Source organism: Terrapene carolina, unplaced genomic scaffold (assembly GCF_002925995.2).
Source record: "Terrapene carolina triunguis isolate 2854851 unplaced genomic scaffold, T_m_triunguis-2.0 Scaffold67, whole genome shotgun sequence".
In the NCBI taxonomy this organism is placed as follows: domain Eukaryota; kingdom Metazoa; phylum Chordata; order Testudines; family Emydidae; genus Terrapene; species Terrapene triunguis.
In genome coordinates, this window is record NW_020664418.1 from 14,161,547 (window position 1) to 14,175,017 (window position 13,471).

A 13,471-nucleotide genomic window follows, 5' to 3' on the forward strand; every position below is an offset into this window, starting at 1 on the left:
GGATCTGGCTCAGTGACTGAGGTTTGCTCCTCTCACAGGAAGGACAATGTGAGCAGTAAAGCCATCAAGCCAACGTGGGTTCCCTTCAGCTCTACCCTGTCTGCAGAGGAGAGGCTGGGTTTCTCCCTGCGTCTGATGAATGGTAGGTTGGAGGAGCCTTCAAGGCAGCCGAGCCCAGCCCTGCTTGCCTGTCGTGCTCACTGTGAGCTTGCCTTGCAGATGACTGGAGTGCTGAGAGACCCTCCAATGGATTCCAGCTGGGGGAGGTCATGCATATCCAAGCTGATGTCAGTACTGGGAACCATGTGGCTTTGAGGCTCTTTGTGGACAGCTGTGTGGCCACCCTGACCCCAGACAGGGACTCCTCTCCCCGCTATGCTGTCATTGACTTCAATGGGTAAGAGGTGGCAACCCTTTCTAGTCTAAAACAAGACTGATCAGGGACTCTCACTGACCCTTGACTCTTGTGTGTAGATGCCTGGTGGATGGGAGGTTAGATGACACCACCTCGGCCTTCATATCCCCCAGGCCCAGGCAGGACACACTGCAGTTCATGGTGGATGTGTTCAGGTTTGCAGGAGATGCCAGGAATTTGGTGAGTTCCCAGATTTGTGCTCCAAATCAATTCCCCCAGGCTAAGCAGGTGTTAGTGTCCCCTGGGATGGTCCTAACCCCTCTTCCCATTTCCCCTCCAGATCTACATCACCTGCCATCTGAAAGTCACTGCAGCTGAGCAAGCCCCAGATCCCTTGAACAAGGCTTGTTCCTTCAACAAAGCAGGCAACATGTGAGTAGACTAGAACCGCACCGGGGAGTGATTGGAAAGGCAGCTTAGAACAGAGAACTCTTCCCTGTAGCTGATTGTTCCTGTTCTGTTGCAGCTGGTCTCCAGTGGAAGGCACCAGAGACATCTGCAGGTGCTGTGAGACTGGGAACTGTGGGTTGCTTGGAAGACAGTCCAGGAGAGCAAAGCCTTTGAATAGATGGTCAGGAGAGCACTTCCAAAGACATGTGGTTTCCAGACACGGTAAGTTCTATTTCAGCCACTCCACCTGGAAAGGTGTCTGGCTTGCTCTAACAGTCTCACTTTGGGATGAACACCCAAAGACCAGCCAAATTGAAAACTTAATTGGTTCTTGCTTATGCCTCTCCCCCATACAGGTACTCTTTCCAGGAGGGAAGCAGAAGCTGATGTTGTAGTAGGACCCCTATTCATCATGGATGCCTATAAAGGATCCAAGCATATCGTAGCAGATCCAGTGGAAGCGGGGAAGGCAGCCTCCCACAGGAGATGGCATCAGAGGGTATCTATTTTCTAGCTTATAGGAGGTCCCTAATGTCTTCAAGTTGCTTATAAGTATGTTTCAGCTGGCTGTCTTGGTCTGTCAGGAAGTGCAGCACTGGCTCAGCTGCTGGGTTGAAGCACCCAGTGGTGGTCTGAGAAGCAGAGGTTGATTGGGGATTTACAACAGAGGTGCCTGTCTTGTCATGCAGGCTAAAACTCCAGTTTGGTATGAATAGCAGCAGCATTTGCTCAATGGAGTACGCAGAATGCTTCCAAACTGCTGCACTCTGTGAATTGGCCAAGTCATCTTGGTGGACTTGACAGGGCAATGGAGGTGGACAAATTCCTAATCCTGATTCTAACTACCTGTATCTCTCTCATGGGCAGGAGAGAAGGCTTGGCTGAGCCTGACCATCGTGGCTGCATAGGTTTGTACCTACTTTTAGGGGGCCTCCTCCATATCAAACTGCCGCAGTTTCATTGTGGGAGCTGTTGTGTGAGCTGTACCTTCTGTATAATGTAAAATAAAACCCATTGGAAGCTGAGGCTGGTCTGTACTGACTCTGTAACAGGGGTAGTCCTTCAGCTCAATGGGCACATTAGGGGAAGGATAGGGAGGAAGAGGAAGCTCCAAGGTGATGCTAGCTACCTCTGAGTGGGGAGGGGAACTTTCACCTCACCTAAACAGAATTGTCCATTGACAAAACAAATATTAAATGAGCCCCCACCCACCCACCCCCCAGTGCAGCCCCATCACTTCAGAAAAATGGGGAGGGGTGTAGGTATGTCCCCATGTAGAACATGAGATGGGATGAGATTTAGATTATACCTGGAAAAGCTGGGAGATGTGTAAAATAGTGTGTGCTGGGGCCATAACCCCCTCTTCCTTCATAGCAAACAATCCCCCTTCTTTCCCCCCTCCAAGGTGCAAGTCAGAGTCCTACAGGGCCCTATAAATGGGGTGTTCTCCCTCTCCCAGCCACCATTCCTCTGCATGAAATGGCTTCCAAGGCTCTGACTTTGGCAGGGTAGCTTTACAAAGCCCTCTAAGCTATATCTAGGGCCACAAGTGTGTCTCAACAGCTTAACTCAGTGGTGGTTGCTTTAGTTAACCACAATGGCCAAAGTTATGCCCAGTGCCCCATCTGGGCTATTGGTTGACCTGACCTGGTGGCAGCTCACAGGGGCAGTCTCAGTGATAGAAAGAGAGCTGGTGTTCAGAGGCCCAAGCCAGGGCCTGAACCCCTCCTTTCAGGGGGTTTTAGAGACAAACCTCAGAAGGGCAAAACCAGCCCCATCCACTGCCTCCTCAGTCCCTGTGGCAGAGATCCAGCCTCCCCTACACATATAGTTTCACCTCCCATTGCTTCCTGATATACCTAACATACACATAGGTCCTCCACCCGTTTCTTCCTCACCTGAGAGCTCCCAGCTGCTGACTCCCCACTCTGCAGGGTGATTCATTTCCAAGAACACAACTGAACTTATCTCTAGGACCTCTGTGTGAGGCAGAGAAGCCTCCCTGGCCCTGTTTCACACGGGGGGCAACAGAGGGTCCCGGAGGTAAGGCAAAACTGAGGGGCCAGCACCACACATCCTTTAAGTGATTTTTCTTTTTTTGGGGTCCTGCATCCCACAAGAAATCTGGCCAAGATGGCATAGATTCCTTTCCCTGGGCCCTAGTTTAGCATCCTCAGCACAGAACCATAATCTGTCCTCCTGTAATTCCTCCAGCATCGCCAAGCAGTGATGTCAGGTACAGTTGTTTACTAGGCAAATTTATCTTTGTGTCCTAGTGCTTTTTAGGAATCAGTCTAGAGGATTTTAGCCCTGTTGTACAGCCCGTGTTTGGCTTAATCTTTCTGAGAGGCAGTGAGACTCAACTGCAACTCCAACACCCCCCCCCCCCCAGGGGCCCCTGGGTCTATTCCTGCCTCTGCTGGAAGTGACCCTGTGGATAGGCTCATCTGACTCTTCCCTCTCTCTTCTCGTCTCTCTTCTCCCCCCCCCATAGTTCTTAGAGCAGATGCACTATTCATTTTAAAGAAAAACTTACTTGCAGCCTTCACTAAACTGGTAAAACAAAAGTTCCAGTGTGTGATGCTATTAACACACACACTCTCTCTCTCTCTCTCTTCTCTCCCCCCCCCCCCCCCTTAGGTCAGCAGCAGGGTTTGAATACTGGACTCTCAGAATTCCCCTACAGCCAATACCCCAGCAGCTAACACATGCTGCACAGCTGTTTGTAAAACAGCAGTGGGACTCTGACTTTTGTCCCTGGAGTTGGGACAAAAGAGGGGGTGGGGGGCTAGTGTCTAGAGTACTGAAGAGGCTAGCCAAGCACATATATTTGATATATTGATTTAAAAAGGCTGGGTGGCTGAGATTTGGGTCTGTTTATATTAGAGGGCTGGGTTCTAGTCTCAGGACTGTGCTTGTATAGTCTATTAGCTATGACTGACCTGAATTTTATGGGTTGTTAATTATGGCTTGCCACTGATTGTATCTGACCAGAAGATTTATAGGTTCTTGTCCAATTCAGACTCCAGGGTCTAATAATTCAGCAAGCTCTATAACAGGAGAGGAATCTCAGGATGCTTGGAAAAAACCTTACATCTAGGACAATACCAAATTGATGCTAAACTTTATTGAGATTAACAAAAGAATAATAAATGCTATGAAATTTATGACTGTAAAACAGTAAAAATTCCAAAACTTATGGGCCTAACATTCACACCCTTCCTTGAGGACCTAGTAATAGGAGGTGAAGGACCAGCCTTACTCATGGCATGCCTAATAACACAATGGTTCTGGCTTCTTCATTAGTTAGGACTAGAGTGTTGAGTAGTTGTACTATACTGCACAAGCTGAACTAATAGCGTGATGGAAGATTAAAAAAAATCCTATAGGAGAACAAAGAAAAGGAAAAAAGCTCTCTAAGCTATCCATACATGCTATTTTATAGGATCCTGATGCTCTGTAATTCAGGCCTAACCTACTGTCCCCAGATCTTATTTCCATACCCTAAGAAATTTATGGGCACCCTTATTCTATAGCAGGGGTCAGCAACCTTTCAGAAGTGGTGTGCCGAGTTTTCACTTATTCACTCTAACTTAAGGTTTCGCGTGCCCGTAATACATTTTAATGTTTTTTAGACAGTCTCTCTAAAAGTCTATATTATATAACTAAACTATTGTTGTATATAAAGTACACAAGGTTTTCAAAATGTTTAAGAATCTTAATTTAAAATTAAATTAAAATGCTGATCTTATGCTGCTAGCCCGCTGCCGGCCTGGGGTTCCGTTCACCTAGTTTGGCAGTGGGTTGAGCGGGGCCTGCAGGATGCCAGCTGGCAAGGGGCTGGCAGCCGGGACCCCAGACTGGGGGTGCAGGAGGTCCTGTTTGGTGCTCAGGTGGGGATGTGGGGGGTGAGGGGGTGCCAGGGGGGTCAGAGCTGGGGTGCTTGGCTCATGAGGTGCTCACGGCAGGGGGCTGGAGGGGATATGCCTCCTCCCCGGAGCAGCGAGCACGCTGCGGCTTGTCTCCCCCTCCCAAGGGCAATCAGCTGATTGGCGGCAGGGAGGGGAAGGAAAACACCACACTGGGGGAAGAAGCGGGGGAGGGGGGAGCTTGGCTGCTGGCATGACCAAGCTTCTGCCCCCGCAGGGGAAATCGGTGGGCCGGGGGGGCTGAGTGGGGCCAGGACCCCGGTAGGCAGCAGTGTGCCATCAAAAATTGGCTCGCGTGCTCTCTTTGGCACGTGTCCTGTAGGTTGCCAACCTCTGTCCTATAGGTTAGTGGATTGACACTTACTCTCTACGTATTAATAAGGATTGTCTCACTCCAAAAACTGCCAACCTAGGCACTCTGTGTGACTTCCAGGTTTGTGGTGTACCCAGCAGTTACCAACCACTTGCAGACATTGGATAAACCTATTCAGTGTTGGGTGTAGTTCCTCCTTTCAGTTCCCCAAAGTTCAGGGATCATTTCTATCTGTGCCAAAGGTTGCCGGCCTTTATGCTGACTTACTCTTAGCTGATCTTACTGGATACAGGCTGGTAGGTTTCTTGCATTTCAGCAAAACTTATTCTATGTATAATTATTAGAAAACACATATCATATGCCTCAACACAGCCTCATTTCATAGGCATTAATACTGATAAAATATAAGAATCAAATATGAAATGGATTAATTTAGCAAGAGAAACATTATTTGATATGGCTGGCCAGATTAGTAGGATATAATAGCTAGCGAAGTAATTCAATGGGCTACATTATTTTACCATTTACAGTGGGAGGGAATGATAGTTGCTTTCTTCTATAGGAGGGGTATGAGGCCTTGATCAATAATGAAGGTTGTGAAGTACACTTTGCATTCATAGCTGTTGGGGGAAGATGAGAACTGAATGCATGGGGCCCTGGCTCTCAGCCAAGCACACCTATTCCTAGAGGAAGGGGTATTTTGTATGGATGTCTTTCTTCCTCTCTCTGCATATGGAGTTCCATGTAAGGGCTCATAGCATTCCCATGGACTGCTTCACTGGTCCAGAAATAAAGTTGAACAACTTTCTGTGGATGAGTTTCTGGAGCTTGCTTTTAGTGCAGGACATTAAATCTCCACAGGCATATCCCAGTGATCTCAGTTTTATTTTGATCCATGCCATACTCCATCCCTATCTCTGTGTAAAAATAGCAGCATACTATTTAAGAAGCCATTGTGGGTGAAGTGGAGTACCTAGGGCCCCAAACAAGCTCAAATTTGCATCACAGTCTCCACCCCAACCCTGGAGCTAGAATACCTGTGTAGGTGGATTTCAGAGAGGATTCACACGTTCAGATATAAAGAGAGACCATATTGCAACTTCAACTCTGGTGCAGCTGTCATTGCCCCATAATGGAAAGTCCCTCTAGAACCCCTCATCTCTTATAAAGACTGTACAGCCAATATGTTACAGCCATATCAGAGTTTCAGCCTTTAATTAAATTAAACATGACTGGAATCTCCCAAAATACAACTGATGAATTGACCACCAGCTGAGGCTGATTCCTATTGGTCCTCCCATTTCCCTGCTCCAGGGATGGGGCAGTGGGTGTGATTGGGCCCTGGCTACCTGTAGTGCAGGGGAGGGTGTTCATTACCTGAGGCAGCAGGGAACTGGCTTTAGGTCAGGGTACAAAGGATCCGAAGCAGCAGTTTCCCTCTAGGCTGGGTTTGCTGCAGGCAGGCAGGATGGGGCATAGAGGTAGCCTGGGCTTTGCTGTTCTGTGCTGGGTGGTCAGTGCGGTGACCTGTTACAATCCCTGGGATTTCTCTAGGAGTGACTCAGCCATCCGGAGACCCGCCCCCTTGCCGACGAGCCCATGTGCCCTCTCTTGCCTAGCCCTACCCCTGGGCTTGGGTTGATGCTTCCCAGCTCAGGGCTGTGTCCCTGCTACAGCCTGTCACGGTGCAGTGTGAGGAGGCTCAGCTGGTGATCACTGTGCACAGGGAGGGATCTGTTTGGGACGGGGAGACTGATCAAAGCTGCTGACCTGAGCCTTGGCCTGGCTGTCTGCCGGTACACGTCCCTTAATGCTACCAAGAACACACTGACTATTCAGTCCCCAAATGGGTCTTGCTTCATGCCTCCATGTACTCTGAAAGAGCTGTGAGTATCTCTTCTGCTAGCACAGACTCAAAGCTAAGGGGGTGGAGGAATTCTTGGTGTGGTAATAAGGCTTCACCTTTGGACGCAGTCTGGGGACTACAATAGAAACTAGTACCCAGCCCAGAGCCACCAAGGTAGCTAGGCTTCTAACTTCCATTGACATTAGGAGCCTGAATACCTTTGTAGCTCTAAGCCCCAGTGAATAGTTGGCTTGAACTTCCCGAGGCCATGCAGGTGATCAGCCTGGTGTAATGAGTTCTCCCATCTGAGCTAAATGCAGGGCACACTTGTCTGGCACTGGCCTCCTAAAATATGCCTTGTACGTGGGTTGGGTTATCAACTTGCATGGGATACGCCGTAGATCAGAGGAACTCGTATAAGAGCTAGTTGGGTCCTATTTAACTCTCTGCCATATGTGTAGTGGCAGGTACCTTTGGCAGACCCTACCACCCCTTAGCCAGTCTGATCTCTCTATGGGCCGTCCATGACCTCCAAAGTCTAATGCCCTAGGTCCTGATCCCAATCTCCCTTGCAGTGATAAAACCACTGCTGGTACGAAGGATCTCTCAGCTTCGTATCCCTGTTGGGAGTGACTCCTTTCCCAGGAGCCTCTCTACGCTAACTGGGCTTCTGCCCCACATGCAGATGTGAACCGCAGAGTCAGGGGGTCTCCTCCAGCTCACACTGCAGCTGCACTGAATCTCCTAAATAGCCCTCCTGTGCAGCATTTCTCCCTCTTCAGGTAGCAATGGCAGCTGGGCTTAAGTTGTGCTGTTCCCGCTGGGAGACAGTGACTCTCTTCCAGGATGACTCCATCAGCCCTGCAAACAGCTGATCCCGGCACAATCTCTCCCTCTGTAGACAGAGGAAACTAGTAACTAAACTGAGCAAGCTGAGATCCCACTGTGGCCCAGTATGCCCTGGGGTACTTCTGTGGCATGTCCTAGGACTGGGGCACTTGTCAGAAGTATTTGAGCTGATCGCTTCCTCTTGGCTGAACTAAATCTCAATAGCTCTTCAGAAGAACTATTTGCTCTTAACCCTTCAATGTCTCCTTCTTCCAGCTGACCTCTGACTGCCTGGTATACTGTACAAGCTGAGTGCTGGAGCCCTAGATATAACTAACAGTATGAACTAAAGGCAGTGAACCACCAGAGTAGGCCTGGCCTTGGCAAATACCACCACACTAGGTATTGCTGAATACCATGTAAGCACATTCCTGAGTGGAGAGGATGGTACAGAAACACCCAGATCTCTCAAGTAACTACATAAATGCATTCCTAAGAGATGGTACAAGAACACACTGACCCCTTGTAAGATAACGAGGGGATAACAGGATAACAGATAAGGATGTTTTGTGCAAACTAGCAGGAACGAGGATAAGGGTGGTAACTAATAACATCTGGAGTGTAATATGAATCTTGTTTGTATCAGTGTGTAAAAGGAGAAGTGCTAGGTAGGGCATCTGTGTATCGGCTGTGGGGACAGGACCCTGGTGTCCTGACCTGAGTCTTTATCTTGTCATGGGCATGGATGTCCGTGTCCCTGTGACCTGTTAGACTGGGCACTAGTACCGTGCTTTGCTGACAATACACCTGGCCAAGCACCTTCACCACCCAACTGAGCCTGGGGTCTTTGGTTATGAATAACATCGAGGTCTGCTGAATCGGTAAGTGGCGTTCTCTGCTAATGCAGCTGGCATAGGAGCGCCAAGAACAGCAATGCTGGCAGCAGTAATTCTGCAGCATCAGCAAATCTCTGCAGCACTAACCTTGGCAACCCCCACGTTGCTTACTTGGTGTTAGCTAATATCTAGTGTGGTGTTTTGCCAAGGCCAGGCCTACTCTGGTTCACACTGTTACACCTAGGGCTCCAGCAAGGCCTGACCCCAGACAGGGACTCCTCTCCCTGCTATACTGTTATTGACTACAATGGGTAAGAACTGGGAGCCCTTTCTAGTCTAAAACAAGACTGATCAGAGATTCTTACTGTCCCTTGGTTCTTCTCTAGGTGCCTGCTGAATGGGAGATCAGATGACACCATTTCAGCCTTCATATCCCCCAGGCCCAGGCAAGACACGCTGCAGTTCACCAGGTTTGTCGGAGATGCCAGGAACTTGATGAGCTTTCAGCTTTCTGCTCCAAGTTGATTCCCCAGGCCAAGCAGGGGTTGGTGAGTGTCCCCTGGGATGGTCCTAGTCCCTCTCTTCCCACTTCCCCTCCAGATCTATATCACCTGCTATCGGAAAGTCACTGCAGCTGAGCAAGTCCCAGATCCCTTGAACAAGGCTTGTTCCTTCAACAAACAGGTGACATGTGAGTAGCTGGAGTAGGACCCCATGGAGGTGAGGTTGGTGGGAAGGGCAGCCCAGAGAGGAAAAGTCTTACTTTAAGTGACTCTACCCCTTCTTCTGGTCCATTTGGTCTCCGGGGGAAGGTTTCACTGTCTGGAGTGGCTCAGGACTATGAGTGCCTATCTCAGGGCAGACTGTCAAAAACAGGGCAGACACCCCAAACTGATGGTGTGTTCTAGAATTAGATTTCACCAAGCCAGTAACAAATGTGAGCTCCTTGATCACTATAACAGCCTTGCCCTGGAGTCACAGACTCTTCAGTCTCTCTTGCCATCCAGACAAACTGGACTTGGTGATATATAGTCGCTTACACCAAAAATCACACCCTATTCAAGTTGCTTCCAGTCCTGAGAAACCTATCAGTTACCCCCAGATCAATTGGTACCCTAGATCTTACACCAAGGACAGCACCTGTAACCAATCCTGTAACAAACTATTTAAAGGAATGTTATTTACAGGCTGTCAAGGCTGATTCCCCACTCTGGCATTTTGAGTGCAGAAGGTGGGGGCCCGCAAGGATTCTAAAAAATAATACTGGCCACTCCAGGCTTGTATTAAACTCCCAAGGTTACAGCTTTACTCTGACCTTGGATGGGTAGATGCTGCCACCACACAAGTGCAAAACCCCTTTGAGAATCCAGGAAGGCGCACTTGGAAATTCCTTCCTGTGCATACCCTCAAGCCCTGGCATTCCCCCCTTCCAGGGAAGAACTGAGAAAGAAAAACAAAGGAAATTAGCTGTTGCCACCAGCTAATTAAACAACATGTGCACAAACCTCTTAGGACACAAAAATCAAATCCTGTTCTTAAAAAAGGTAAATGTTATTAAAAACAAAAAGAAAGAAAATACAGTAACTCCTCACTTAACGTTGTAGTTATGTTCCTGAAAAATGCAACTTTAAATGAAACGATGTTAAACGAATCCAATTTTCCCATAAGATTTAATGTAAATGTGGGGGGTTAGGTTCCAAGGAAATTTTTTGGGGGGCAGACAAAAGGCATTATATACTGTACAGTACTGTACTGCGGTGGGGAGGTGCCCCTGGCGTACCCCTGGGGCTGGGGCTGCAGGGTCTGGGAGGGAGTTAGGGTGCGGGAGGGTGCTCAGGGTGGGGGGTGAGGTCTGGGAGGGAGTTAGGGTGCAGGAGGGTGCTCAGGGTGGGGGTGAGGTAGGAGGCTCAGGGCTGGGGCAGGCGGGAGGTGCAGAGCACTTACCTGGGGAAGCTCCTGTTTGGTGCAGGGGGTGTGCAGGTGGATCTGCGCAGCATGGCACTGCCCCCATGGCCGCGATTCTGGGAGCTGCCCCCTCCCCCTCCCCCTCCCCACAGGCAGGGCCACCCGGAACGCAGGGGCTTTAGGGGCTGCAGGGCCCTGGGCTAAGGGGGCCCCGGCCTGCAGCTGTAAAGCCCCTTTCGGAATGCGGCCCTGAGAGCACGGGCAGCCAGGGGCTGGAGAGAAGCAGCGCTCCCCCCCCACCCCTTCATTTATCATACAGGCTACAGCAAACAAACAGATACACACAAATGAGTTACCATCTAAATCCTAAGAGTGACAGAGTTATAAATATTTGGAGATATACCTATCTCATAGAGCTGGAAGGGACCCTGAAAGGTTATCAAGTCCAGCCCTCTGCCTTCACTAGCAGGACCAAGTACTGATTTTGCCCCAGATCCCTAAGTGGCCCCCTCAAGGGTTGAACTCACAATCCTCCGTTTAGGAGGCCAATGCTTAAACCACTGAGCTATCCCTCAAAACCTCTGTCAAGTTAAAGTGCTTTTCAGGGCAGATCCAGGAGATCTCTGGCTTCAATTTAGAGTTTCTAGCCCTTCTGAGTTCAAACAGCCAAAAGTTGGAAAAATTTCCTGTGGCTTTATTTTATTTCTTTCATTCAGCTTCCAAGCCCACAGGATGAGCTTCCTTGCATGTAGCATTTCCCAGGTGCAATAGGGCCATTGACCTGTCCTTTGTATTATGATGTGATGGCCCATCTGATTTTGATAGCCCTGGGGGGCGGGGAGGAGGAAGGGGTGATTCCTGTGCCTGAGTTCACAAGTTCAAAGCAAAGATTTTCAGTTACTTAGGCCTTGGCTACGCTTGCAGCTGTACAGCGCTGTGAGGTAAACCTGTCTTCGTACAGCTGAGTAGGGAAAAGCGCTGCAGTCTGTCCACACTGACAGCTGACAGCGCAGTGGCGTGGCCACACTTGCAACATTTGCAGCCATGTTGGGAGCGGTGCATTATGGGCAGCAGCTATCCCAGCATTCATGTGGCTGCAACGTGCTTTTCAAAATGGGGGGGCGGTGGGGTGGAGTGTGACAGGGAGTGTGGGGGGAGAGAGAGTGCTTTTTGGAGCGTGTCAGCACTCTATTTTGCAAGTTCTGAACTCCCGGCCCACTGCTCATTCATTCACTCACTCAAAGGAAACAGCAAACTATTTGCTTTTTCTCTGTGGTACGAGCTTTGAAACCTGCACTTCCGCATTCCTGCAGCCGATCACAACAATGGAGAGGATTGGCCACTTGACAAGGTGATTAGTACAGCGCTGCAAGCGTTTACACTCACACCTGTGAGTCGTAGCCACTCCGCTGTATCTCTTATGGTTCTCGGGGAGGTGGAGTACCTGCAGCGGTGTACCCAGGGAGATACAGCGCTGTAAGTGCCCTGCCAGTGTGGACGGGGAGTGAGTTACAGCGCTGGGGGAGGCTTTACAGCGCTGTAACTCGCAAGTGTAGCCAAGGCCAAAGCAAAACTTGCATGTTTTCTTATAGCACCAAATGCAGACATTGCAAGTGAGACTAATGCATGCAGCCGCTTACAGGCATTTCAGAGTCTAATACCTATTCTGAGCAAAACTAACCTACAGCTGACCTGGTCTGGTCTCCAGCTACAAGGTTGTCAGTTCTTAGCTAATGTCTGCAGCCTGGGCAAGAACTGGCATCTGGCCTGCTAACATCACAGATGGTACCAGAGACATCTGCAGCTGCTGTGAGACTGGGGAACTGTGGGTTGCTTAAGGACAGTCCGGGAGAGTCAGGCCTCTGGACAGAGGGCCAGGGAGGTGTTTCCAGAGAGATGTGTCCCAGGCATGGTAGGTTCTGTGATCCCCACCCAACTTATGTAGGGGGGCAGGATGTACACCTTTGACCAATCCAGCCTCTCTTCTTCAGGTCAAACTGACCCCCTCCAATCTAAAGGGTTCTCATCCCAAAGTGAGTGGGGGAGGGTGTATCTAATGAAATATTAATGGGCTCTTGGTAACACTCTTGTATCCCAACACATGTGACTCCTCAGTGAGGGTAGCAGAGGCTCGTGTTGTGGTAGGACCCCTATTCATCCTTGATGCCTAGCAAGGGTCCAAGGATCTCGTAGAAGACCAACAGGAAGCAATGCAGGCCTGGGAGCTTCCACCCACCTGGGAAAAATCCTGAAGTCTCATCCTGGGGCAGGGTGGGGGGAATTATTCATAACAGTGGGGGTTGAAGAGGGAAGTAGCAAAACCAGAATCAATGGGGGAGTTCTCCACTGAATACCTCCTCCAGATCATCACAACTCGGCTGTGAAGAGCCTTGATAGCTAGGTTGATGCACCAAACTGTGGTCTATGATCAACAGCTGGAATTATAAAGCAATTGCTGCCCATCATACTAGGCAGCACCGCCCCAGGGCCCTCCAAAAGCCATGCTGAACAAACACAACTCCCACTGCTCCAGCCAGGGCCGCCCGGGGGGGGAGGGGAGGCAAGTGGGGCAATTTGCCTCGGGCCCCGCAGGGGCCCCCATGAGAGTTTTTCGGGGCCCCTGGAGCAGGGTCCTTCATTCGCTCTGGGGGCCCCGGAAAACTCTCATGGGGCCCGGGCCCCTGGACCTTCTTCCGCTCCGGGTCTTCGGCGGCAATTCGGCGGCGGGGGCCCCCCATCACCGAAGACCCCAGGCCCCCTGAATCTTCTGGGCGGCCCTGGCTCCAGCTGCAGCACCTGCTAATGCATGAAGCAGAGTGACCTCCCTATTGTGGGATATGTAAGTTGGGGGAGAGGGGAGGGAGGGGCGGTGCAGTGGAAGCACTTAGTTCCAGTTTGTAGCCCACAGGGCTAGCCTGCCGGCTTGCTTTACTATATCCTGCCTTTATCTAATGGTTTGCTTGTTTGTTGTTATATTTCGCTTGTATTGAGTTATTCTATTATGTTTGG

The 13,471-nt window shown here is 50.0% G+C and overlaps 1 protein-coding gene and 1 pseudogene across 1 annotated transcript in view; both read left to right on the forward strand.

Annotated features, from left to right (window-relative positions):
* LOC112112486 (zona pellucida sperm-binding protein 3-like) overlaps window positions 1-1,319 on the forward strand; it is a 3,071-nt gene extending 1,752 nt beyond the window's left edge. Inside the window, exons 3-8 of the mRNA XM_024208422.2 lie at window positions 39-142; window positions 220-397; window positions 475-595; window positions 696-787; window positions 882-1,027; window positions 1,162-1,319. Of these exons, the coding sequence (XP_024064190.2) occupies window positions 39-142; window positions 220-397; window positions 475-595; window positions 696-787; window positions 882-1,027; window positions 1,162-1,319 (799 nt within the window). The remainder of the gene's footprint in view (window positions 1-38; window positions 143-219; window positions 398-474; window positions 596-695; window positions 788-881; window positions 1,028-1,161) is intronic.
* Window positions 1,320-8,165: 6,846 nt separating this feature from the next.
* On the forward strand, window positions 8,166-12,714 carry LOC113406074 (annotated as a pseudogene).
* Window positions 12,715-13,471: the final 757 nt, after the last annotated feature.